Here is a 25,924-nt window from a genome sequence, read left to right as displayed (position 1 = left end):
AACATGAAGGATTATAGATACTTTTTAAATTTTTATTTTATATTGGAATATAGTTGATTAACAACGTTGTGTTAGTCTCAGGTATACAGCAAAGTGATTCAGTCACACACATACCTGTTATCTGTTCTTCTTCAGATTCTTTTTTCATTTAGGTTATTGCAGAGTATTAAGCAGAGTTCCCTGTGCTATATAGCAGGTCCTTGTTGGTTATCTATTTTAAATACAGTAGTGTGTACATGTCAGTCCCAAACTTCGAATCTATCCCTCCCATACCCCATAACCATAAATTCGCTCTTTGTCTGAATGAGTTTGTTTTGTAAATTAGTTCATTTGTATCATTTTTCTTAGATTCCACATATAAGTGATATCATATGATAATTGCCTTTTTCTGTCTGACTTACTGCACATAGTATTATAATCTCCAGGTCTCTTCATGTTGCTGCAAATGGCAGTATTTCCTTCTTTTTAATGGTTGAGTACTAATTCCATTGTGTATATGTACCACATCTTCTTTATCTGTTCATCTATTGATGGACATCTAGGTTGCTTCCATGTCTTGGTTATTGCATACGGTGCTGCAGTGAATATTGGGGTGCATGTATCCTTTCTAACCATATTTTTCTCTAGATATATGCTGAGGAGTGGGATTGCAGGATCATATGGTAGTTCTATTTTTAGTTTCTTAAGGAACTTCCATACTGTTCTCCAGTGTCTGTACCAGTTTACATTCCTTCCAGCAGTGTATGCGAGGGTTCCCTTTTCTGCGCACTCTTTCCATTTATTGTTTGTAGACTTTTTTGATGATGGCCATTCTGAATGGTATGAGGTGATAGCTCATTGTAGTTTTGATTTGCATCTCTCTAATAAATTAGCAATGTTGAGCATCTTTTCATGAGCCTCTTGACCATCTGTATGTCTTCTTTGGAGAAATGTCTATTTAGGTCTTCTGCCCATTTTTTAAATTGAATTACTTATTTTTTTATATTGAACTGTATGAGCTATTTGTATATTTTGGAAATTAATCCCCCAGTTGCATCATTTGCAAATATTTTCTCCTATTCTATGGGTTCTTTTTGTTTATGGTTTCCTTTGCTGTGCAAAAGCTTTTGAGTTTAATTAGGTCCCTTTTGTCTATTTTTGTTTTTCCATTATTCTAGGAGATGGATCAAAAAAAGATACTGCTTCATTTCGTGTCAAAGAGTGTTCTGCCTATATTTTCCTCTAAGAACGTGGTATATTTTTCCATCTGTTTGTGTCATCTTCAGTTTCTTTCATCAGTGGCTTACAGTTTATGGAGTATAGGTCTTTTGCCTCCTTATAGTTTTCAGAATACAGTTAGATTTATTCCTACCTATTTTATTCTATTTGATGTGATGTTAAATGGGATTCTTTATTTCTTTCTGATGTTCCATTGTTAGTGTATAGAAATGCAACACGTTTCTTTGTATTTATTTTGTATCCTGCAACTTTACCAAATTCATTGATGAGTTCTGGTAATTTTCTGGTAGCATCTTTAGGATTTTCTCTATATAGTACCATGTCATCAGCAAACAGTGACAGTTTTACTTTTTTCCAGTTTGGATTCCCTTTATTTTTCTTCTGTGATTGCCATGGATAGGACTTTCAAAACTATGTTGAAAAGTGGTGAGAGCAGATACCCTTGTTTTGTACTAATCTTAACAGGAAATGCTTTCAGCTTTTCACCATTGAGAATGATGTTAGCTGTAGGTTTGTCATATATAGCCTTTATTATATTGAGGTATATTCCCTCTGTGCCCACTTTCTGGAGAGTTGATGTGGTGTTATCACATTGATTTGCAGATATGGAAGCATCCTTGTACGCCTGGGCTAAATCTCACTTGATCATGCTATATGATCCTTTTAATGTATTGTTGGATTTGGATTGCTAGTATTATATTGAGGATTTTTGCATCTATGTCCATCAGTGATATTGGCCTATAAGTTTCTTTTTTGAGTTATTTTTGTCTGGTTTTGATATCAGGGTGATGGTGGCCTCATAGAATGAGGTTAGGAATATTCCTTCCTCTGCAGTTTCTTGGAATATCTCAGAAGGATAGGTATTAACTCTTTAAGTGTTTGATAGAATTCACCTGTGAAGCCATCTCATCCTGAACTTTTGTTTCTTGGGGTCTTTTAAATCACAGTTTCAGTATTTGTGACTGGCCTGTTCATATTTTCTGTTTCTTCCTGAGTCAGTCTTAGGAGATTGTACCTTTCCAAAAATTTGTTCATTTCTTCTAGGTTGCCCATTTTATTGGCATATAGTTGCTTGTAGTAGTCTCTTAGGATCCTTTGTATTTCTGTGATGTCCATTGAAACTTTTTTTTATTTCTAATTTTATTGATTTGATCTCTCTTTTTTTTTTCTTGGTGAGTCTGGCTGAAGGTTTATCAATTTTGTTTATCTTTTCAAAGAACCAGCTTTTAGTTTCATTGATCTTTTATTTCTTTATAATTTCTTTTCTTCTACTAACTTTAGTTGGGGGGGGTTCTTTTTTCTCTTGTTGCTCTAAGTGTAAGGTTAGGTTGTTTATTTGTGATTTTTCTTGTTTCCTGAAGTAAGATTGTATTGCTATACACTTCCCTCTTAGGACTGCTTTTGCTGTGTCCCATAGGTTTTGGAGGCCAGGCTTTTGTTTTCATTTGTCTCTAGATGTTGTTTTGATTTTCTCTTTGATTTCTTCAGTGATCCATTGATTGTTTAGCAGCATATTGTTTAGCCTCCACATGTTTGGTTTTTTTTACAGTTTTTTTTTTCCCCTTCAGTTGATTTCTAATCTCATAGTGTTGTGGTAGGAAAAGATGCTTGATAGGATCTTTAATCTTAAATTTATCAAGGCTCACTTTGTGGTCCAGCATGTAATCTGTCCAGGAGAATGTTCCACATGCACTTCAGAATGTGTATTCTGCTGCTTTTGGGTAGAATGCTCTATACATATCAAGTCCATCTGGTCTAATGTGTCATTTAAAGCCTGTGTTTTCTTATTGATTTTCTGTCTGGATGATCTGTCCATTGATGAAACTGAGGTGTTCAAGTCCTCCACTATTATTGTGTTACTGTTGATTTCTCCTTTTATGGTTGTTAGCATTTGCCTTATATACTGAGGTGCATATATATTTAAAATTGTTATATCTTCTTCTTGGATTGATCCCTTGATCTCTGTAGTGTCCTTCCGTGTCTCCTGTAACAATCTTTAAAGTCTATTTTGTCTGAGTATTGCTACTCCAGCTTTCTTTTGATTTCTATTTGCATGGAATACCTTTTCCATCCCCTCACTTTCAGTCTCTGTGTGTCCCTATATCTGAAATGGTTCTCTTAGAGACAGTATATATATGGGTCCTATTTTTGTATTCATTTAGCCAGCCTGTGTCTTTGGGTGGAGCATTTAATTCATTTACATTTAAGGTAATTATTGATATGTATTGGGTTGGCCAAAAAGTTCTTTCTGAGTTTCCATAAGATCTTATGGAAAAGCATGAGCAAAATTTTAGGCCAAGTCATATGTTCCTTTTGTCATTCTGTTTTGTGTTTTTTTTTTTTAAATCAAAGGATAATTGCTTTACTGAATTGTGTTGGTTTCTGCCAAACTTTAACATGAATCAGCCGTTAAGTATACATATGTCTCCTCCCTCTTAAACCATCTTCCCACTTCCCTCCCAATCCCACCCCTCTAGATTGTTGCAGAGCTCAACTCAGGTTTGAGTTCCAAGTCATACAACAAATTCACATTGCCTGTTGCCATTCTTAATTATTTTGGATTTGGTTTTGTAGATGTTTTTTCTTCCTTTTCTTCTTTTGCTCTCTTATGACTTGATGACTAATTTTAGTGTTGTGTTTGGATTCCTTTTTTGTTTTTGTGTATCTAGTGTAGATTTTCAGTTTGCAGTTACCATGAGGTTTTGATGCAGCAGTCTGTATAGAAACAAGATTGTTTTAAGTTGCTGGTCTTTTAATTTCAAATGCACTTCCAATGTCCTGCATTTGTGCTCTCCTCTCCTCACAATTGATGGTTTTGATATATTTGTGTGCAGATAATTTCTTTCCCTTACTGTGTGTTTGCCTTTACCAGTGAGCTTTTCCATTTGTAATTTTTCATTTCTAGTTGTGGCCTTTTTCTGCCTAGAAGAGTAATAAGTTCCTTTAGCATTTGTTGCAAAGCTGGTCTGGTGGTGCTGAATTCTCTTATCTTTTGCTTGTCTGTTAAGCTTTTGATTTCTCCATCAAATCTGAACAAGAGCCTTGCTGGATAGAGTATTCTTGGTTGTAGCTTCTTTCCTTTCAACACTTTAAATATCTCATGCCACTCCCTTCTGGCCTTCACAGTTTCTGCTAAAAAATCAGCTGATAACTTACAAGGGAACTCCCATAAGGTTATTTGCTGCTTTTAATGTTCTTTGTCTTTTTGTCAATTTGATTACTATGTGTTTTGGTGTGTTCTTACTTAGGTTTATCCTGTATGGGACTCTGTACCCATACAGAGTATGGGTATTCTTGGACTCGGCTGGTCTCACAGCACTTATAAAAAGAACTGTTTCATATTAAAGACTTAGATATAAGCCCTGAAACCAAAAATCTAGAAGATGAAAACATAGAGGGAAATGTTTTTGACTTTGGTCTTGGCATTGATTATTTACATATAGCCCCAAAAGCACAGGTAGCAAAACCAAAAAATAGATAAGTAGAAACTTTTGCACAGTAAAGGGTAACAGTCAACAGGGTGAAAAGGCAACCCATGGATTAAGAAAACATTGACATTTGCAAATCATGGATCTGGTAAGAGGTTACTATCCAAAATATATAGGGAAGTCATACCAAAGAATTCATTTCAGAAATGAGGAAAGGACCTGAATAGACCTTTTTCAAAAGAAGATACACAGATGGTCAACAGCTGTATGAAGAGGTGCTCAGCATCACCAATCATCAGGGAAATGCAAATCAAAACAAGATATGTCGTCTCATGCCTGTTAGAATGTCTGTTATCAAAAAGACAGAAATGACCAGTATAGGAGAGGGTGTAGAGTGAGGGAAACCCTTATGCACTGGTGGTGGGAATGTAAATTGGTACAGCCACTACGGAAAACATTACAGAGGTTCCTCAAAAACTTAAAACTAAAACTGTTAGTGTATTATGACCCAGCAGCAGGTTGCCTTTTCACTCTGTTGATTGTTTCTTTTGCTGTGCCGAAGAACGTTAGATGTAGTCTTACTTGCCTATTTTTCGCTCTGGTTCTTTTCAAATTTGGAGAGAGATTTGGAAGTTTGTCTTTCTTGGAGACTGTTAGTGGAATTTATTATAGGAGTGCTGTTTCTTTTATGGGATTAAAAACAAAGTATTAGAGAGTAATTTAGCATTTGGGGAGAACTTTACAAGTTTGTTTCACTAGGAGGCTGTTAGTGAAACCCATTAGGTGTACTATGTCTTTTATGAAATTAAAAACCAAATAATTTAAAAACAAGCTTTTAAGATGTTAAGGTTGCCACTTTTAAACACCTTAAGGAGGAGCCTGGCACTCATTCTCTGTCACCAGAACCTATCCTAGTTCTTATTTTCAACCAGTATCCTAATTTGAGACCCTCTGTTTGAGAGCTGCATCTAATGCAGTATTGATTATTTCCATCATGTCTGTCTGTGCTGTTGACAATGTTTTAGAAAGTGCAGTTTCTCCAAAATGTTTCCTAAAGTGGAGAATCAGCCTGGCATGTGACTCTCAGCACAGTAACAAGTTAAGGTTGTAAATCCTTAGGAAGAACACACAATTTGAAGTCACCTCCTCTAGAATTCTTTTCTCGTAGTACTTTAGTTTTTATCCACACAGTAATCTAATCTTCAAGGATTTGGGACATGTTCATACTTTATAGGCAACTTTTTATAGTCATTTGTATCATATATCTATCCCCCCCACCCCAGAGTTAATTTAGGATTAAGTCTTAATTCTATTCATGTGTAATATTTCATATCTCTGTTTTCTGCAACCTTGACACATTATACTTTTCTTCCTTTTCTTTGTGGCTCACTATATCAACATTCCTTGGGAGACAGTCTAATAGTGAAGCCTATTGTGGCTTTAATGAAGTAATCAAAGTTTATGCTTGAGGAATGTGTACATGTCATACTTCTCTATATCTCAGTACAATTATTACTCTTATTAGTTAGCATTTGTTATTCTTATGTAGCAGTGTATAGCCCAAAATATCATTGCCCAAAGGGCAGAGAGAACAGACACATAGACACCAAAAGAAATGGAATATAAATCTAGGAAAGATCTTTTTAACTGAAGAGAGCACACGCAGATATTGATTTTTTCTTGCTTAGATATTTTACCACAGCACTCCAGATAGCTGAGAATCCACTACAGATTATTTTCCAATAAATGACATACCAGTAGCTCTTTTTTTTCAGGCTTACTAACCTCTCATCTTAAATTACATTAATATTCTTCCTGCTGCAGAATAGGAAAGATAGAAAAGGGGAAATAGCCCAGTAGTGGTACACTCCTGAAGAAAATACTCAACTGCTTGTTTTCTATATGTGTGTATTTTGTAGGGAGCAAAAGTAGAACTGGGTGTGTTTTTATTTTTTATTTTTTTCATTTATTTTTATTAGTTGGATGCTAATTACTTTACAATATTGTAGTGGTTTTTGCCATACATTGACATGAATCAGCCATGGATTTACATGTACCGGGTGTGTTTTTAAAGTTTTATCCAGACATAAAAGTTGAAAAGAATACATTCATTTTTAGGTCACAGGAGCCAGAGGAGTCTTGAGTGTCCTTCAGTCTGTTGCAGTGGAGGTGACATTTTTGGCTGTGTGAATGGATTTGCCCAAGTCAGGCCTGAATGTGAGGTTCATTCTTCCTCTTTTGTAGAACTCCCTGTGTTTGGAGCCCTAGCTAGCCCTTACGTGTTCCACACCCTGATGGCTGCTTGTGGCTCTGCCCTGCAAGCTTGCACAGTGTGTTCATAAAGAGACGATCCACCTCTCAGAGGCCTGTAATTTTGCTTTCACGGTTTGCTATTACAGCTCATTACTCCACCATTGTATGATGTTGCCTCAGTGTGTCTTTAGTAAAACACTTGGAACCCAAACTGATATTTACCATTTGAAAGAACAGATGGGGGACTTTCCATCCAAGCGTCAGAAAGCCCAACCCAGGCTCTCTGAAGCAAAGTAGGAAATTACTGGCTCACAAAGTAGGAAAAGTCCAGTGTTACTTGAAGGTATCCCTTGGCCCAGGGCTTAAAATGCTCTGTCACCCAGTTCTGTCTTCATTTGTAGGCTCTCTCTGGTGACAGGATGGCTGGCAGAGGTTCCTGCTCTGTATATGCTCAGATTCTAGTCAGCTGCTTAAAGACTGTTTGAGCAAAGGGTCTGGGCTTGGCAGGCATTCACCCAATTATTTTACATGCCCATCCCTGAACCAGTAGCTCTGGTTCAGGAGAATGGAATGTGCTGATTGGCTTGGATCTAGGTCACATACCTTCCCCTGGAGCTGGGGATAGGGTCGGCTCCATACAGTTCACATGGGTTGAAAACTGTTAGCCAAATACAAGACATTTGTTCTGCATGGCTAAAAAATAAGAAGTGCCCATTACAACATTAAATGACAAATGAAATCACCAGTTACAAGATCCTGGTGTACAGCTTCCTGAATACAATGTTAATGTAACACTTTGCTGAGAGAAGTGCACATGTAGAACATGGGGGTAAAAGAATCCAGAAGCAGTTCAGCCTATATAAAGGGCATTGAGGATTGCTGATGAGGTTAATGCCATGTGACATGTGTTGAAATGGATGCCCAGAAAAGTTGCAGGTTCAAGCTCACATGAAAGATCAGTTTTAGAATCAAGAACATAATCTCAACTCGCGCTTTCAGCCATGATGGAAGAAATAGATATACTTTCCCATCTTACACAACTAGCAAACCATAAAAAGTATACAAGACAACAGTCAGACATTGAACAACAGGTCTTACAGTTCTGTGATACCTAGAGAAGGAACACAAGCCAGGTGAGTCAAGATCGCTCTCACTGCGTGAAGGCGGTGTCCGGGCCACAGCACACAGAGGGGGAGTCCTCTGGGCTAACCAAGTTGAGGACACAGACTGGAGTTTGGCAAGACAAGCTATAAAGTTTGGGGGGCAGAGTACCTGGGGGACAGAGCTATATGCGGAGCCCTGGAGTTCTGCACAGGCATCTCCATGAGTCTTTTGAGTGAGTACTTAACTACACCTGCATGAGAAGAAACTATCAGAAAACCACCAGAAAGCAACAGGCTGAATAATTACTGAAACTCACCCTGGGCTGAGAGTAGTTTTGCCCACCAGTAGAAGTGGAAAGACATCATAATAGATGAGGCATTGTTTTAAAAGTCCTCAGAATGGTATCATCTTAGTAGCATGATTAAATTAGCAGTAGACCAAAGGCTGCAGTGCGGAAAGAAAGGGAAACTATTTAAAACAATCCAAATGGATTCTCCAGAGATTAAAAAAATTATATGCCTGAAATTTAAAATACACTGGATGGTATTAATAGCGTACTAGATACCAGAGAAGACGAAGATTATTGAACCAGAAGACACAGCAATAAAAATATCCAAAATGGAGGACAGAGACTCGGGGCAAGGGGTCGGGGGGCACAGCATCAGACCAGTGGGACAATATCAGTCTACCTTAAGTGCAGCTAGAGTCGGAGGATGCAGTGGTGGGAGGTCACGGGATAAAACAATTATTTGAAGCTATAATTACCAAAATTGTGTAAATTTGATGAGAACCCACAGACCCAAGAAGTGCTATGAGCACCAAATAGAAAAAACTTTAAAACACCACTAGGCACATCATAATCAAATTGCTGAAAACCAATGCTAAAGAGAAAATTGTAAGAGCAGCAGAGAAACAAAGAGAAAACCAGGTTATGGGTAAGAAGTTTTCCTCCTAAAGTGGTACTCTGCTTCAGCCTGAGAGGTGATGTTTTAATCCCTTACATATAGTAAAATATATAAAAGATGTCTCTAGGCTCTAGAAATTAAACATGTGTTTGGTTTCTCTTGAATTTTATTTTCACATTCCAGTTTCATTATGTATTTGTAGCTTTATGGTTTTATAGGACCTTAAATGTGCACACTCACAAACAGAATGTACATTTTTTTTTAAAGAGATTAACATCTTTAACTAAAGATTATTTCAGTGTAGGAAAAATATGTCAACAGGAGAAGCATATTTTGCTTTGTCACTAGCACTGCATAGACGGAGGAGCCTGGTAGGCTATAGTCCATGGGGTCTCAAAGAGTCGGACACGATTGAGCAACTTCACTTTTCACTTCACTAGTACTGTTGGGGAGTGGGGAGAATGTATACAGATGCTGAAATACAGCAAAATTCTCATCAGTAACTATGCAAAACAATGGAATAACATCTTCAAAGTACTCAACAATAAGAATAAAGCTATATTCTAGAATACTATATTCAGTAAAAAAAAATCAAATATGAAGACAAAATATTTTTTAAACAACAACAACAAAAAAAACCCCTGAGTGATTCCATCACCAAGAGACCTATAAGAATGTTAAAGGAAGCTATTCAGACAAAGGAAAAATAATACCAGATGGAAATTTAGGTCTGTACAAAACAATAAAGAATGCCAGCAATAGTAAACATGTAAGTGTAAAAATATATTTTTCCATCATTGTAGTGTTTTTTGAAAAATTAATTTACTGTTTAAAGCAAAAATAGTAATATATTGTATAGTTTGTACAAGTAACACAAATTACAATAGCATAAAGTATAGGGTTGGAAAGTGGAAATGTCCTGTTGTAAGATACACTATACATGAGGTGGTATAATATTGTTTGAAGGTAGACTATAATATTGTTAAAGATGTATGTGGTAAACTGTAGAACAAACTGTAAAGGATAAAACAGTTATAAGCCAATAGTTTGGACAGAATGGATTCATAAAAAGTATGCAAGAAAAAAAACCCAAATGGAATATATAGAAAACAAAAGCGAGGTGTAAAGTCAATTTTATTAAGAGCTACACTAAATGGAACTACACTACACACTCCATTAAGAGAGGTTGTTGCCAGATTGGATTTAAAAACCAAGATGCAACTGTATTCTATCTGCAAGAAACCCACCTTAAAGACAGAGAAATAAAAAGATTTGTCATATAAACAGTAATTCAAAGAAAGTTCAAGTGGCTATACTTAAACATAGTAGTTTTCAGAACAAGAAGTATTATTGGTGGTAAAAAGGGTAAAATTCATCAAGAGGACATAATTTAAAATTTATATGCACCCTAATATCAGAGATTCAAAATACATAAAGCAGCAACTGAAAAGTGAAATGGGCAGATCCACAATCACAGATGGAGATCTCTGCACTGCTCTCACAGTGATAGGACAGACAAGCAGAACAAATGTAAAATCAATAAGGATGTAGAAGACTTGAACAACAGTATCAAACATGGTATTTGCAGAGTATTCTACTTGGCAACAGCAGAACACACAAACTATTCAAGTGAACATGAAAGAGTCACCAAGATAGGCAATATTCTGGGCCATAAAACAAGTGTCAATAAATGTAAAAGGATTAAAATCATATAAAGCATATCTTCTTACCACAACAGAATTAAATTCAAAAATCTGAAAATGTTTCCACATGTTTAGAAATTAAACTTACTGTTAGTTAAAGAAGTGATTATAGAAACATTAGAAAATATTTTAGCCTGAATAAGAGGAAAACTACAACATACCAAAATTCATGGAATGTGGCTAAAATAGTGCTTAAACTGACCTTTGTACCATTAAATACTTATTTTGGGGAAAAAAGGTCAAATTAATTAGCTAAACTTTCACCTTAGGAAACTAGAAAAAGATGACCCAATTAAACCAATAGAAAACAAGAGAGAAAATTTGGATCTCTTTTACTAGAGCTTTAAAAAGAGTTTGAACTACATAATCTAAGAATTTTTTGTGCATTTTAGTCAAACCTTTTCTAGGTGATTAGAGGAATACTCTATTCATAATAAAACAATAAACTTCTTCAGATGACATTTTTACAACTATAAGCCAAAAAGAAATTAAAACCTGGCTTTGAGGAAATGTTACTATTAGTACAGACTTGACTTTGAGAAATTGTGGATCATAAGATAATGTGGATTAGTCTGAGCTTTTTTGTCTCTTAGTGTTCAGTTTACATCCTATAATGTGGTATAGAGATTATCTGTCGCTCAGCTTTGCATTGTACAGTGGTTTTTATTGCACAACCTAGTTGATTCATTTATTGTATTTTCCTATTATCCTTTCATAATATGACTTTAGGAGATTGATATTTTGAAGTATTGATTTATTGTGTTGATTTTTCCCTACTGATATTTAAATGCAACATTAGTCCAAGTAATGAAACTAAACTTTCAAAGTAGAAGTTTTAGGTATGGTGTTCAACATTTTAAAACTTTTTAACCATCATTCGATTTAGAGACAAAGCTCTCATTAGAGCTCCTATAAAAAGAAATTAAAAGAAATTTGCTTCTGAAACTTGAAAAATGACTAAACATTAAATTATAGGTTTTGTAATGCTTTAAACACCCATATTTTAGAATGGAAAGTTTTTAAATTACTAGGTGATATTTATTGTTATATAGTTTATTACACAAACTTCACCTTGTAATGTGATAAATAAAATAAAATGCTTGAGTAGTTTGGTGTTTCCACTGCCTGATTCCTGGATTTCAAGTTGATGGCTCTGTGTAAGGGGCCAGTCTGACAGCTTAGAGCATTTACACAAGAAACTGTGTTTGTGTTTTAGCACTAATGAAGTTGTGTTTGAGCCTAAGCAAGTTCACTTGTCTGTACCACATTAACTCAGCTGTAATTTTAGAGATATTTCTCCCTCACTGGGATAGTGTTGATGTGGAAAGATAGATCATGAAGGAAGCCATAAAGAAACTTAAACTTTGTTAACAAGTCCCAAGAGGGTGACAGAGGATGAGATGGTTAGATAGCATCACCGACTCAATTGACATGAACTTGAGCAAACTCTGGGCGATAGTGAAGGACAAGGAAGCCTGGTGTGCTGCAGTCCATGGTGTCGCAAAGAGTTGGACATGACTCAGCAACTGAGCAACAAGACCCTGTATAGGACTGTGGTGAATGGACTGTGTGAATAGAACTGACAATACATTACTTTTTCTGTACATGCTTATGTTTAAAGAACTGTTTTATATACCAATTAATAAAAATCATTTTTATGTTTTACATGTGGGGGCAGAACTAAATTATTAACGGTATCCTGATCATTGTCCTACTAGTAAAGCATGGCTAGTGTTGTAGCCTGACCATGTTACCTTAGCTTTTTCCTGTAGTTATTTCTCATATTTAGGGGGATATCACTGATTTGTGATATGACCAAGGTATGTCCAGGAGTCTCATGATATCTCCCTCAATTCTGAACAGCTTTCTCACTCTTGAAACCTTAGGTTCCTGAGTTTTCTGTCCTTTGTCCTCCTTTTCACAGTGATACCTCCGGCGGTATTAACTGCTTGTGTGGTGAAGTGAGTGCCTCACAGGCCCTGCACGCCATGGGTAGTAGCCGGTTGTGGACGCTGTTAGCACGCGGACAGCTGGCAGAGTGGACATCTGTCAGTGCTTCCTGCGCACAGAACCCCCTGAGGTCGGCCAGAGGCCGTGCCCCTCCTCCTACACCAGGCGCCCTCCAGCCCCAAGCACTGCTTGAGGCCATCTTTCAGCATGTGCTCCGGGCACTCCTGCCTTTCCTGCCCTGGGCTCCACCTTACACTAGAACAAGTCGGGGAGGCATGGCCAGCGCCATGTCAGTGCTGCTGGCTTAACCACACCCAAACCTTACTGTTTGGTACAGAGTTTTCCTGAAGAATGTTAAGACCACTCATAGTTTAAATAACAAGGCAAGAAGTATTGCTCTGATATTAAAAGAAAAAAAGTGTTAGTCGCTCAGTTGTGTTCCATTCTTTGTGACCCCATGGACTGTAGCCTGCCAGGCTCCTCTGTCCATGGGATTCTCCAGGCAAGAATACTGGAGTGGGTAGCTATTCCCTTCTCCAGGGGATCTTCCTGACCCAGGGATCAAACCCAGGTCTCCTGCATTGCAGGCAGATTCTTTACCACTGAGCCACTAGGAAGCTATAATACTAAAGATACTCCTATTTTTAAGTTCCCCCTCCCTACCATTTTTTTTTTCCTGCAGGGTACCTCTGTACAGTTTTAAGTGTTTGTTGCTAATGATAATAGCCAGTGTTCTGCAGTCTCGTCTCATTATTTAGTATCAATCAAAATATACCTTAACCACAAAGAGGTCAGATTAGGGCCAAAATTCTAAATCCCAGACCTTTTGGATCAAAATTAAGCCATCTCAGTAAGACTAACATTGGCTCCTTAAAAGAGTACATTCAGCTGCCCTAAAGATAAAAATGAAAAAAAAAAAAAGCCTTTCATGCCCAGCTGCCTGCCTACCTACATTCCTTTCCTTTTGATTTTGATCATCTGTTCTCTCCCTTCGTTGCCTAATATCACACTGGAGAACTGACTCATCAGAGCCTCCCAAATGAAGAGCGGCAGCTGAAATGTCATTCCCACCTTTCCAGGCAAACTTTCATTTCCCCTAATGTTCTTATCGCCTCCGACATAGTATATATTTGCAACAGGCTTTGCAGGCACTCTCCTTGGCTGTTTGCATTCATGCTTATTTCTAGAGGTAGTGTTATGGCTTGGGAGGAATAATGAAGATGTGATTTTTTCTTTCTCTTGCCATAGCATAGAATTCTTTTCTGCTGTTTCTGTTACTGACATTCAAACTGGAGATGTGAACATCAGAAACCTGAGAAGCAGATGTGCTGGTTTTCTTATGGAAACCAGGGTTCGGGTTAATGTGACAGGAGGCTCAGTTGAGAACAGCTTCAGTTTTTACCTAGATTGATACCCAGGAGACAAAGGACCCTTGGCCTGTGCCATATGGACCCCTCAGGAGCCCACCCATCTCTCTCATTGTCTGTCCTTTTCAGCCTGTTTCTGACCGGTATCCACCCTGTGACAGACTCTGTTGGGTCCATTAGTTAATATAGTCTTTCATCTTCGTTTTTAAGGTGATTGATGTGACAGGAGGTATTCACAGGTGAGAGCAATCTCAGATGCCATGTAATAAAGTTGTTTTTTTTCCAGTTGCAAAAGAGAAGAGGTCCTTAAAACAAGTTGTTCTGTCCTTTGTTCACGGCAGTATAATTTACACCATGTACTATGTCACTTTCATTCATCAAGATGTACCAAAAGCTTTGGAGGTGGCTTAGAAAAAAATACCTGTGGCCAAATTAAAAGGTAGCTTTCCTCAGGACCATCTTTGACCTCACTAACACTGTTACATGCTAACGCTGATTGGGATCAAAACATTCCCTAAAGGAATCCCTTTTTTATAAATTAATCAAGTGATTGGTTTAAATAACCAGAAGGAAGAAATAGTGCCGTCTATAAAGGAATTGGTTATTCTCCCACCTTACAAAGCCAGCATATGTCAGTAAGGTCATACAGTACACAACAGAAGTTGAGGTGGCCTCTGCTTATAAGAAACAGTAAATAGAGACTAAAGAATGTTATAGAATAAAACATGATGCTACTAAGACGTTCTTTTTTACAGGACCAATATCCCTCAGGCATAGCTATAAGAAACACAGACAAGGAACCGGAAGTTTGGTGGGTTTGGTTTGGTTTGGTTTGTTAATGCCTTCAAGAGGAAGATAGGTGATACATTTTCTTGGTCTACATCCAATGCTAGCAAAGTTACCTTATCAGATTTCCAGGTTTACAACTAAGAATTAGAGGTGGGAAAAGGGTTAGGAAGAGAGAAAAAGAGCTGACAGCTTTGGAGAATAAGAAGAGACAGGAAAACTAAAACACAGACTTATATCAACATAAAAATCTGGGACAATTTACGAAAATTCCCTAAAAAATTACACATGGAAAATGTCACTTAATGAGTATCTGTTCGTTGTGTTATGAAGACGTCAGTAATCTTGATTCCCTGAGTGCTGACCTGTGCGGATGTCTGCGAGTGTTTGCTGTATACAACAGGGCATCTCGGGCACCAGCCGATCTCTTACAGCCTCGCGCTTGCCTGAGCTCCTTGTGAACCACTCAGGCCTCCTTTCTTCCAGATTCCAGCCTAGGTCTCTCTCAGCATACTCCTAAGCAGGAAGAACCTCCAAGATGCAACTTTTGACCTTTTAATTATTGTATTTTGAATGCCCATTACAATTCTGATTAAATCGTTCTGAGATGGGTAGTCGGAATACAACCACATCTAGTGAGCAGAATTATCTGCAGGTGTCAATGCCCTGGAGCCTCGTCTGCAGGCGTAGAGTGTCCTGCTTCTGTGGTGCCAGACGGAGCAGAACAACTGGAAGTCATATAGCTATTCTAAGTTCTGCAGTTGGTACAACTGACTTGTTAAAGGTATCTTTTTTTGAATCAGTAAAATATGTAAAATCACTGATAATGTAAAACTGTATAAAATAAAACATTCAGATAAAGCTCAAATGTAACACAATCACCCTTTTTAAAAGAAAGTATGCATCACTTTTTCTTTAATGCACTTTACACTGTTACAGTAGTGATTGATTATAATGCCATCCAGGAAAGAGACTTGCTTTCAAGTACAGCAGTGCTTCTCTGAATTTCTGACCAGTTCCGGTTCCTATTCCCCGCTTTTTCTAAACTCTTCATTTGCTTCATGACTGCACTTACTTCCTAACACAACAGCAACTAAACCGTCAAGTGTGAACTCCCTTAGCCTTCTGGCCCCGGGCTCCCACCAATCCTGCTCTGCACAGCCATCCTGTCCCCCTTGCCCTTGGCCCTCCCACCTCGGGGAAGGGGAAGAGTCCGTTTTTTTATTCAGAGCTAGTCCCTCTGCCCTTTCCCATCTCCACTGGGTGCCCTCAGGAAACTTCCTCCACAAGCTACCTCCTCTGTCTCCATCCCTTCCACTCTTCCCCTCCCACCTCACTCCCACACCTGTTCCTCTGCTCCTGTTCCCCCTGTTAATGCCATCTTGCCTCATCAACGGGCCCCAAAGCCTAAGACTTGGCCCCAGTCCTCCTCCTCCCCTTTGCCTATGACTCAGTCCGTTACTGAGTCCTACTGATCCTGCCTCCGCGTTCTCAGTCAGCACTGCCTGAGTTCAGGTCCATGTCATCCGGCACCTGGACCACTGCTGTAGCAGCCTGCCTGGTCTGTCTTCCTCCAGGCTTGTTTCCTTAAAAATCTTCAGTGGCCCTGCATTGCTGACTGAACAATGTATACGTTTGCAGGTATGGAAGAGGCCCCATCTGCCCCTCTCTGCTCCTGCTGCGCCAGTCACTCCCACCCCACCCACACTGAACTGCCTCACAATCCTCTAAACATCCCATTGTTTCTCTCCTGGTGTGTCTCTCATTTCCTTGGAGCAGCCTTTCCCTAATGCGTCCTCCGACACACACAACCCCATTTAAGCCTGCTTCTGCTCACATGGAAGCCTCAACTCATTCATCTTAACCAAGCAACGCCCCTCCCCAGCTGCCCTTATACTTTGCAGACACTTTCAGAAGAGGCTTTTCATGTTGTATTTAGCAGGAGAAACCTATGGTGAATTCCTTGAGCCAATATTTTAAAAAATTTTTGTATATGTCACCACTTAATGTTTGTAAATGAATAAAAATGATTAGTGCATGAATGATGTCCATTTGTTTTGATAACCTTTAGGAGGGTCAAAGAGACACAAAGACTACAATTTTCAGTTTTTGCAAGTATAATCCAGTGTCATGGAGTCAGGAAAGTCAAAAAATTTAAGAAATAACAAGTTTTAGATACAAAAATTCAAAAGGACATTCATTTAAATCCTGTTACACAAATACTAGTTTAGCAAGCTTCTGGTGCCTCAAGGCCTACTTCTAGAACCATTTTCTTGAGAGCTATATAACCTGCCTTACAAGTGGTTTAAGAAAACAAAATTAAAACCAGCCCCAGGTGGCAAGATGCCTTTATAAAAACCTGTCCAGGAAGGAACTGAATCAAGAACAATTTCCTAAAGATTGCTTTCTGAGATGCATGTGTGATCCTGATTAAAGAAATGTCACAAGGTTTTCAAAAGGCCACATTCACTACTGCTTTGTGAAGGCAAAGCAGGGAATTGGTTCTATAACAACATCTCAGTACCCAGCGCTGTTTGCCAAGAGCCCTTCTTTGTTCCAGTGACTTACACACCAGTGGAACTTAAACACCTTTTATCATGAATAACGGCAGGTACAAAACCAGGACTTCTTCACTCTTCTAGTCCAGTTTATTAACCTTACCAAGTTAAGAGACACTGGATTATCCTGAGATTGCCTCTAAAAATAACTTCACAGTTCTATAGCTATTTTGTAACTATATAACTTTTAAAATATGAGTCAGTGCTATCTATTTCACTCAGTTGCCTCAGATTAAAAGCAAGATTGCATACTTTATCCAGTTTTATTCACTCAGAGGAACATAGGCAAAAACAAAGACATCAGACACTGGATGTTAATCTTGGGCTCAGCTTCAGGAACTCCAGGAAATGCTTTCAGTTTGCAGGCTCTGAACATCATTAACAACCCAGAAGCAACTGTGTCTGCATTCCTGACACTTCCATAAAAAACAGAGACAGGATTATGGCCTCTCCCCCCAAAATCAACACAAAGTTTTGTACTTGAGCTCACTTGGCAGCGACCAGAGCCACAAGTACATACCTGCTTGTAATGAACCCTGCGTTATCCACTGTTGCCTTATATGGATATTTTGGCCAGCAGTAGTAGTTTGAATTTTAATATACCATATTTCATTGATTCTACTACATGTTTTTGTTTGTTTGTTTGTTTGTTCTTCATTTTAACATCTCTGAAATTTATAATCTGAAGCTTATAATCAGTGGCATGCCATAAGTTAATTGGTGATTTCTTTACCTGGAATATATGTATCTTACATTCAGGGTAAGTCTTATGTTCAGTGGCATCTTAAGTTTGAAGTTTATTTATATATTTGTATCAGTGTTAAAAATCACTTACCAATAAACAAGTGAGACCTAATTAAACTTAAAAGCTTTTGCACAGCAAAGAAAACCATAAACAAAATGAAAAGACAATGTACATAAGAGGAGAAAATATCTGCGAATGAAGTGACCGACAAAGAATTAATTTCCAAAATATACAAACAGCTCATACAGCTCTATCAAAAACAAACAATCCAACCAAGAACTAGGCAGAGGACCTAAATAGACCTTTCTGCAAAGAAGAAATACAGATAGCCAAAATGCATATGAAAAGATGCTCAACATTGCTAATTATTAGAGAAATGCAAATCAAAGCTACGGTGAGGTACCACCTCACACAGGTCAAAATTGCATCCTTAAAATGTCTATAAATAATAAATGCTGGAGTGGGGTTAGAGGAAAGGCAACCTTCCTATACTGTTGGTGGGAATGTAAATTGGTGCAGCCACTATAAAGAACAGTATGGAGGTTCCTTAAAAATCTAAAAATAGAGCTACCATATGACCCAGCAATCCCACTCCTGGGCATATATCTGGAAAATAACCATAATTCAAAAAACTACAAGAATCCCAGTGTTCATTGCAGTAGTATATATATAATATCCAAGACATGGAAGCAAGTTAAATATCCATTGACAGAGGAAGGGATAGAGAATATGTGGTACATATTTATAGTGGGATACTACTCAGTCATAAAGAACGAAATAATGCCACTTGGAACAACATGGATGAACCTAGAGATTATCATACTGAGTGAAGCCAGACAAACATATGATACCATTTATATATGAAATCTAAAGAAAAAAAAAAGACACAAATGAATTTATTTCCAAAACAAACTCACAGACACAGAAAACAAATTTATGTTTACCAAAGGGGAAAGGGGGCCAGGAGAGGAATAAATTAGGAGGCTGGGATTAACATATACACACCACTATATATAAAATAGATAACCAACAAAAAGCAAAAACAAAAAAATCACTTAGTTTCTAAGACCAATTCAGTACATAAACAGAACAGCAGTAAAAGTGACAACATTAGCTGTAATTTCATTGTTTGCAAATCACATTGTCACAGTATGGTTTTGACTCTTGTATTACTATTTTCTACTGGAGGAAATAATATATTTAAGAAATTATCTCAAGTAAATATAATTGATGAAGATCAGTAACTTCCTTGATCCCTCTCCCTTTTCTTCTAACCTGTTTCTTGAGTATATTTTCAGCCAATATTTGCCCAGAAGTCTAAAATGTTAATATTCAAGATGTTTTTTCCTTTATTTTTTAATGTTCAGGATTTGGATGTATTGTTTTTCTATTCTACCAGTGTTTTTTCATCTGGTTTAAGCTAACATGGCTTCTCTTTCCTATGCATAAAGTCTAGATGTATTTTAGTGTTTGAGTTCTTTGGGAGTTCCTTGCTTAGGGATAAAAGAATCTACTGCAGTAAAACTTTTATGAGCTGGGAAGATGAGTAATTACTGTATTCAAACAGGGTTTCTGATTAACTGTAACTTCTGTAGTTTCTAAAATATATTTTCTTGGCTAACATAGTAAGTATCAAAACAGTTTTGAACAGAAATTGGCCCTTTTTGATGATTCTGTTGTGACCAGTCACTAAATATCACCTTCAACACCCATGGCCCCGACTGTGATGACAGAGAACAGAAGGTGGATCATCCGACAAAATCCTTACAGGATCCAGAAAGATTTTACATCACTCCTCATCCTCCTCCTCCATGCTATAGCGCTCAGAATACGCCAGTGCTTGTATAACATGTAGAGGAAACTGCTTACAGCTGGAGGGAACTAGTTGGAAAGTTCCACTGTGAAAACTGTTTTCAAAAGTAAATCACAGGATATTGACTTGATTTATCACCATTTCTAAAACAAGGAGAAAATCAAGCTCTGAAAGAAATTTTAAATGCTTGGTTCCACTTAACCACGGTTTTTGTGCATGTAACCGTATTGTGCCTCTTCATACTAACTGTGACTTGTGTATGAGTGCTTTGATGGGAAATAATCTCATGTATGGGTTTCCCCTGGCCACGTTGTCACTACTGTTTTTCAGGTCCATACATTCAGAGGGCCACACTGGTGTGAATACTGTGCCAATTTCATGTGGGGGCTCATTGCTCAGGGAGTGAAATGTGCAGGTAAGAGCTCTTTCCTTTTCTCTTTATTGAGTAAGACATGAAGTTATAAGGAATAATTTACGAGGAGACTGGCTGTTAGGCACATACAATGGGCTGAATCCCTATTTGCTCTTAACATGCAATAGGCCCAATTCTCAGGCATCCAGTTTGGATATTGATATTTTATCTGCCTTTAACCTTCCTATACTTAATGGGAAGCAGTCTGATCCATTAAAAAGAGGGAAGTCATCTTGTTCAGAAAGTCTGATAAAAGGAGGTAAAAGTAAGGCAGTTAAATTTGCCTTGCCTTTGATGTTGCAGTAACTAAATTTGTAGAAACGATTTTTTTTAAAGCAGTGTACAGGGACCTATGATTGTTGCCTTAGAAACTGAATTTTAAAAGCTTTTTAAGCTGAATTGTCCTTACTAAATTTTGTGAAATCAAATTGAAGCTTTAAAAACCTGTGAATTTATCTTCAAAGATGATTATCATATTTTGAAAAACCACTTAGTCACTGATACTTTGTTTTCGATATTTTGAAATCTTGAATTTGCCAAATCCTTTTTATAACATATGACCATAGTATTTTAGATTTAAATTTAGAAACTTGTAAGATTTCCACATAAATAACCAACTCAGGGATTTATGGAAATGCTTTATGAAATAAGTGTTACTGAAATCATGTGAAATTCATTTATATAGAACAACTATACTGAGTACTGGCCATTTACTCAACAGCTGTAAATTCTGGCATAGACTTAAAAATAATTATTTGTTTCAAGTGTGTGATGTTAGGTCATAGAAGTTTCTGCTATTTAAATTTTAAAGCTAAAAAATATGTTCTTACATGTTTTTTGCATGAAGCTTAACTCTAAATATGTATATGAAGAGTAAAGTATTTTGAAATGGTAATTGAAGTAACTGTCAAATTTAACACTAAAAATCCACATTTCTTTTGTGGCATGATTCTTAATGGAATACTTTTGTTGTCCATTATTTGCAGAAACTTCTAGAGTCTGATTTTTTTATTTCTCAATTGCATTTTCTTTGAATAGCAAGATAAGTATGCATTGCATATGAGCATTCCAAGTTACCCACCCCCCACCCCCCACCTTCAGTTATGACTTCCTTAGCACCACTAAGGCATAATAAGGTTCCAGGCATATGTCACTAGCCAGATCCATTCATGGACTTCCCTGCTACATGGAGCGGTAAGCATTCCCCACGCCTTGACTTTGAACTGTGCAAAGGTGTCCTTCAAGGAGAGCCTCAGCTCAGAGCCAGTCTGATTCTTCCATCATCCTAGAGGACTGACAGCCCCATTTGCAGATTTCTGCCCAGAGAGTAAATGAGATCATTATCTTTTTGGCTGGTGGTTGCCCAGAGTCAGTATGAGGAAGCATCACTGGTAAGGCTGTGGTTGAGCCTTGAACTGGAGGGGACCACAGTGGAACATGGTGGTACAGTTAAGGTCAGCCACATTGTCGTGGTGTTTCAAAGGCAAATGATGTACACTTTCCAAAGCACAGATCACCTGTTCAAAGAATGATGGTCTCGATAAGCCTGGTTTGCCTTTATGACATAACCTTGACCAGCTGAGACTTGCAATGGTTTTTAAACACTTTATGACTGTCACTAACTCAAAACCTACCCTATCACTAGAGTGATGATGTGTATCATGTATGTTTTGAAAGAGTGAAGGCCATCTACATGAGAATTCTGAGTTAGCTATTAGCAGAAAACTAGCACCACACATATGAATAATTTTTGACAATATGCTACAGTCCTAAATCATATTTGAAAGAAATGTTTTGGAATGTTTATGATAGTAATAATGTGAAGGAAAAGAAAGAAAATGATTCATCCCATCCCATAGGCACTGACTTGATTGAATAGCCTTTTCTTCTTATTGTGAGTAAAGGTCAAGAATGTAAAGAAAAGCTTATTGGTCTTATGTTATATCTTGCCTTCAAAAGCATTATATTCTGTGTGATTGGAACTGTATTACTGAGCTGTGTGAAACAGGTCAACCCAGTTTTTAAATGTGGAAGGTTGGGATTTGAATTATTCTATGACAACTAATTACATTTAGATTGACAGTGAGATTCTTTCATCTAAAATGGCTCATCCTGATCTTTGAGCCATCTACTTTATTTAAAACAAAATGCAAAGAATTAATAATTTAAAGAGAGAACTATGGTAGGGTGAACACTGGCTGCCCAAAAATGTCTGCTTCCTAATCACCAGAACCTGTGACCATGGCACAGGTTTTGCCTTTCATGACAAAGGAGACTCTGTGACCAAGTTAAGGAATTTGAGATGGGGAAGAGTCCTGTGGATTGTCAGAATGGGCCCAATGTAATCATAATTGCAAGAGTCCCTAGAAGAGCGATGCAGTAGAGGCTGATTCAGAGGAAAGATAGAAGCACAGAAGCAGGGGTCAGGAAAGAGCAAAGATGCTATACAGCTGGCTTTGAAGGGGACCACGAGCCAATGAATGCAGGCGGCCTCTGGAAGCAGGAAAAGGCAAGATAAGAAACAGACTCTCCCCTGGAGCCTCCAAAAGGAACACAGGCTAGCTAAGGCCTTGATTTCAGTCCAGTGAAACTGATTTTGTACTTCCGACTTCTAGAACTGTTAGATGATAGGTTTGTATTGTTTTAAACCACTGAGTTTATGATAATTTGTTACAGCAGCAATAGTAAACTAATAACACTAGCCACTAAACATTAAAGCTGGTACTTCCAAAGAAAAATGGCTTGCTTACAACTTGTCAGAAAAGAGATGTATCTATCTGCTTTTGACAGCTTGCTTTCTTCTGGTTTCTTTTTTTCAAAATACACCAAGGCAGAAGAGAGCTTGTCAGGAACTTTTAAAGAATGTTTGGCAAAAGCAGCACTTTTGTATCCCACCACCCATTTTTTTTTTTTTTTTTAAACATTATATAAAGTGTTGGGTGGTGTTCCAGTCACCAGGCTGGCAGCCAATAGCGAGCAACCTGTCCCTTCAGGACCGAATGTTCTAGGCTTGCTCAGCCGCCCACACAGACAAAGACAGCGGAGGGAACAGCAAGGGTATGCATGGACCTGGAGTCACTGCAGACGTGCTCTCCAAAGCCCCATAGTCGGCGTTAAACATCTCTGCTGCCAGTCTCCCTTACTCTTGCCTTCTTTAAACTGAGTAAAACGACATTACAAGGGACCATCTAACTGCAGCTTGGGAGCACTGCTTCTCCTACTAAAATAGTTGTGAGCAAAGTAAGTAGCATTCAGAAGTAAAGGGCAAAGGATCGTTGTCGTTCAGATAGAATAATATTAGACCATTTTTCCTTTATGAAATGTAAGCTTATAGGTTAAAGTAATCTATTATTATTACATAATCACTGAGATCATCAAACATCCCTCTCATTAAAAAGACCATTATTCTACCAGCATTCCTGAATTGTTTTTATTTAGCCTGCCCAGAATATTCTAAGAAGTTAAGCCGGATGATAATTGTAAATCTGACCCATCAGCTTAGTGTTTGTTATTTAGGAAAGTGACTTCATTTTTCCAGTGTATCATTGTCATTGCTGCCAGCTCTCAAAAGGAAATAGCAGCAGTTTCTTCCTAATAATAAAATGTATTTATTGCTTTGTGTATAAAGCAGTTAACTTCTAGGTTGGAGAAAGGGAAGTAATGTCTTTTAATTACTGCTTTGATTGTATCTAAAAAGTTACATTTGTCCTTGTAACCCAATGAGAAATTGGTCAGACTTGCTTAAGACTTTCATGTAGCTCCTTTAATACACGAAAGCGGTATTTTCATAAATATCCCAAAAAACAAAATATTCTTCTTAATTTTGTTGGTGAAAATAAGGCCTTCTGATGCATGTTAAAAATGGGCTAGTCCCACTTTTCTGGGGTGGTGGTGGAGACAACTAAGAGACATGTTTAAAAACTATTTGCAGTTATTTAAAATGGGAACATGCATAGAAAAGAATGAATAATTACCTTTCTTTTTAAAACACACATTAATATTACCCCTTAATACTGTCAGTGGAATATAAATATCAGCTATCTATTTCAAAAATAGGTTTCTGTGCTGTTTAGATATAAAGCACATTTTTTTGTAGAGAACTCAAGCCCAGAAAATCTGACAGTAACTTCAAGTTAGTAGTCTTAACAGAAATACTTTATAAGGATAGAATAAGATATGTTTTGAATTTCTCATTCCTCCTTTCTTGTGTTTATTCTATGCTTATTAACTTGAAGAATTGGGAAGGGACAATGTGGTTTAATTGTAACATAAAAGTAACCTGCCAAGCCAAGAGATGCAACAAATGAAATAATCTTTTATGGATTTTTTTTCATTTATAGTGTAGAGCTTCCCTGGGAGAAATGGAACTATATAGGAGTTATATGACTTTAATAAATAAGTATGAAAACCAAATAAAGTCTTAATGGCAAACTGAAATATTGATATACTGCTAGTCCCTGAAGCAGCAATTTTCAGAGCACGCTCAGAGCTGGTATATTGCACTGTGAACTTAAGGGTATAAAGATGCTTTATTTTAATGACTTTGCCCTATCCTTTGGTCCTCTGAAGGACTTCATATCCAATCCTGCCAAAAATTTGGCCTTTGAAATTTCTAAAATTGAGCATAATATATTGTCCCATAGTTTAATCTTATTCAAATGGAAGAAAGTATATCAGTTTAGGAAACATTTCCATCCTCATTAAAAACTAAATCTGACCATAGTCATCACTTTATCCAGTTTTCACCAAATCACAAATAAATTAGGCGTTTGCTGATGTTTAAAATGGGAGATAACTGCAAACACTCAAAGGAAAAAAAGTTAGTATCAGACCATTAGTGAAGATTGAGGGCAGGAGGAGAAGGGGACAACAGAGGATGAGATGGTTGGATGGCATCACCGACTCAATGGACATGGGTTTGGGTGGACTCCGGGAGTTGGTGATGGACAGGGAGGCCTGGCGTGCTGCGGTTCATGGGGTCGCAAAGAGTCGGACACGACTGAGCAGCTGAACTGAACTGAGTGCCATTCAGATATTTTGATATTCTGTGGATACATTCAAATTTTACTGTTTCCTTTCTACTGGATTTCCATTTTGAGTTTATAGTTAGGGAAGAATGTGACAAAATAAGATATAATGGGTAAGTTTTATCACTGCTTTTTAAACGTCCTTGCCAGATCATGTATCGATACGTATATAACAGTAAAATACAGCCGTGCCTTTTAAACTTAAGTATATACAACAAATAATAGAAACAACACACATTATTGAATAAGAGGTTGAAAACAGCAGATTCATCTTTAGCTCTGAAAATAATAACTCAGCGTACATGGTGTACTGCTAGTGAAAAGTGATATATATCACTGAGTGGGAAGACCACAGGCTAGGAATTAAGAAGCCAAGGTTAAAATCTCCTTTCTGCCACTTTTTGGCCGAGTAACTTTTGAACAAATCCTTCAGCCTCTCTGCGCCTCACTGTCTTTGTGAAATGAAGACAGTGGGGTAGGTTATTAATGCCAGCCCTTTCCAGCTGGTTCTGTGACTTCTGTACACACACTTAAAGCATTAAAGTATTTAAAGTAACTTAAAGTACCTCAGCATTATTTTTAGATAATGAAGCTCTGCCGACTTTTATACTTCTAAAATACTATGTGAGAGTTTTTCCAGTGCTAGAGGAGATGA

General features: G+C 37.6%; 1 protein-coding gene across 3 annotated transcripts in view; it reads left to right on the top strand.

Annotated features, from left to right (window-relative positions):
- CHN1 (chimerin 1) overlaps nucleotides 1-25,924 on the top strand; it is a 194,715-nt gene that overhangs the window by 151,658 nt on the left and 17,133 nt on the right. For all 3 annotated transcript variants that reach the window (XM_043487847.1, XM_043487848.1, XM_043487849.1), the window contains one exon: nucleotides 20,161-20,245. In XM_043487847.1, the coding sequence (XP_043343782.1) occupies nucleotides 20,161-20,245 (85 nt within the window). The remainder of the gene's footprint in view (nucleotides 1-20,160; nucleotides 20,246-25,924) is intronic.

This window comes from Cervus canadensis, chromosome 15 (assembly GCF_019320065.1).
Source record: "Cervus canadensis isolate Bull #8, Minnesota chromosome 15, ASM1932006v1, whole genome shotgun sequence".
Classification (NCBI taxonomy): Eukaryota; Metazoa; Chordata; class Mammalia; order Artiodactyla; family Cervidae; genus Cervus; species Cervus canadensis.
Note: the sequence above shows the minus strand (reverse complement) of the source record. Positions and strands in the feature narration are given on the sequence as shown.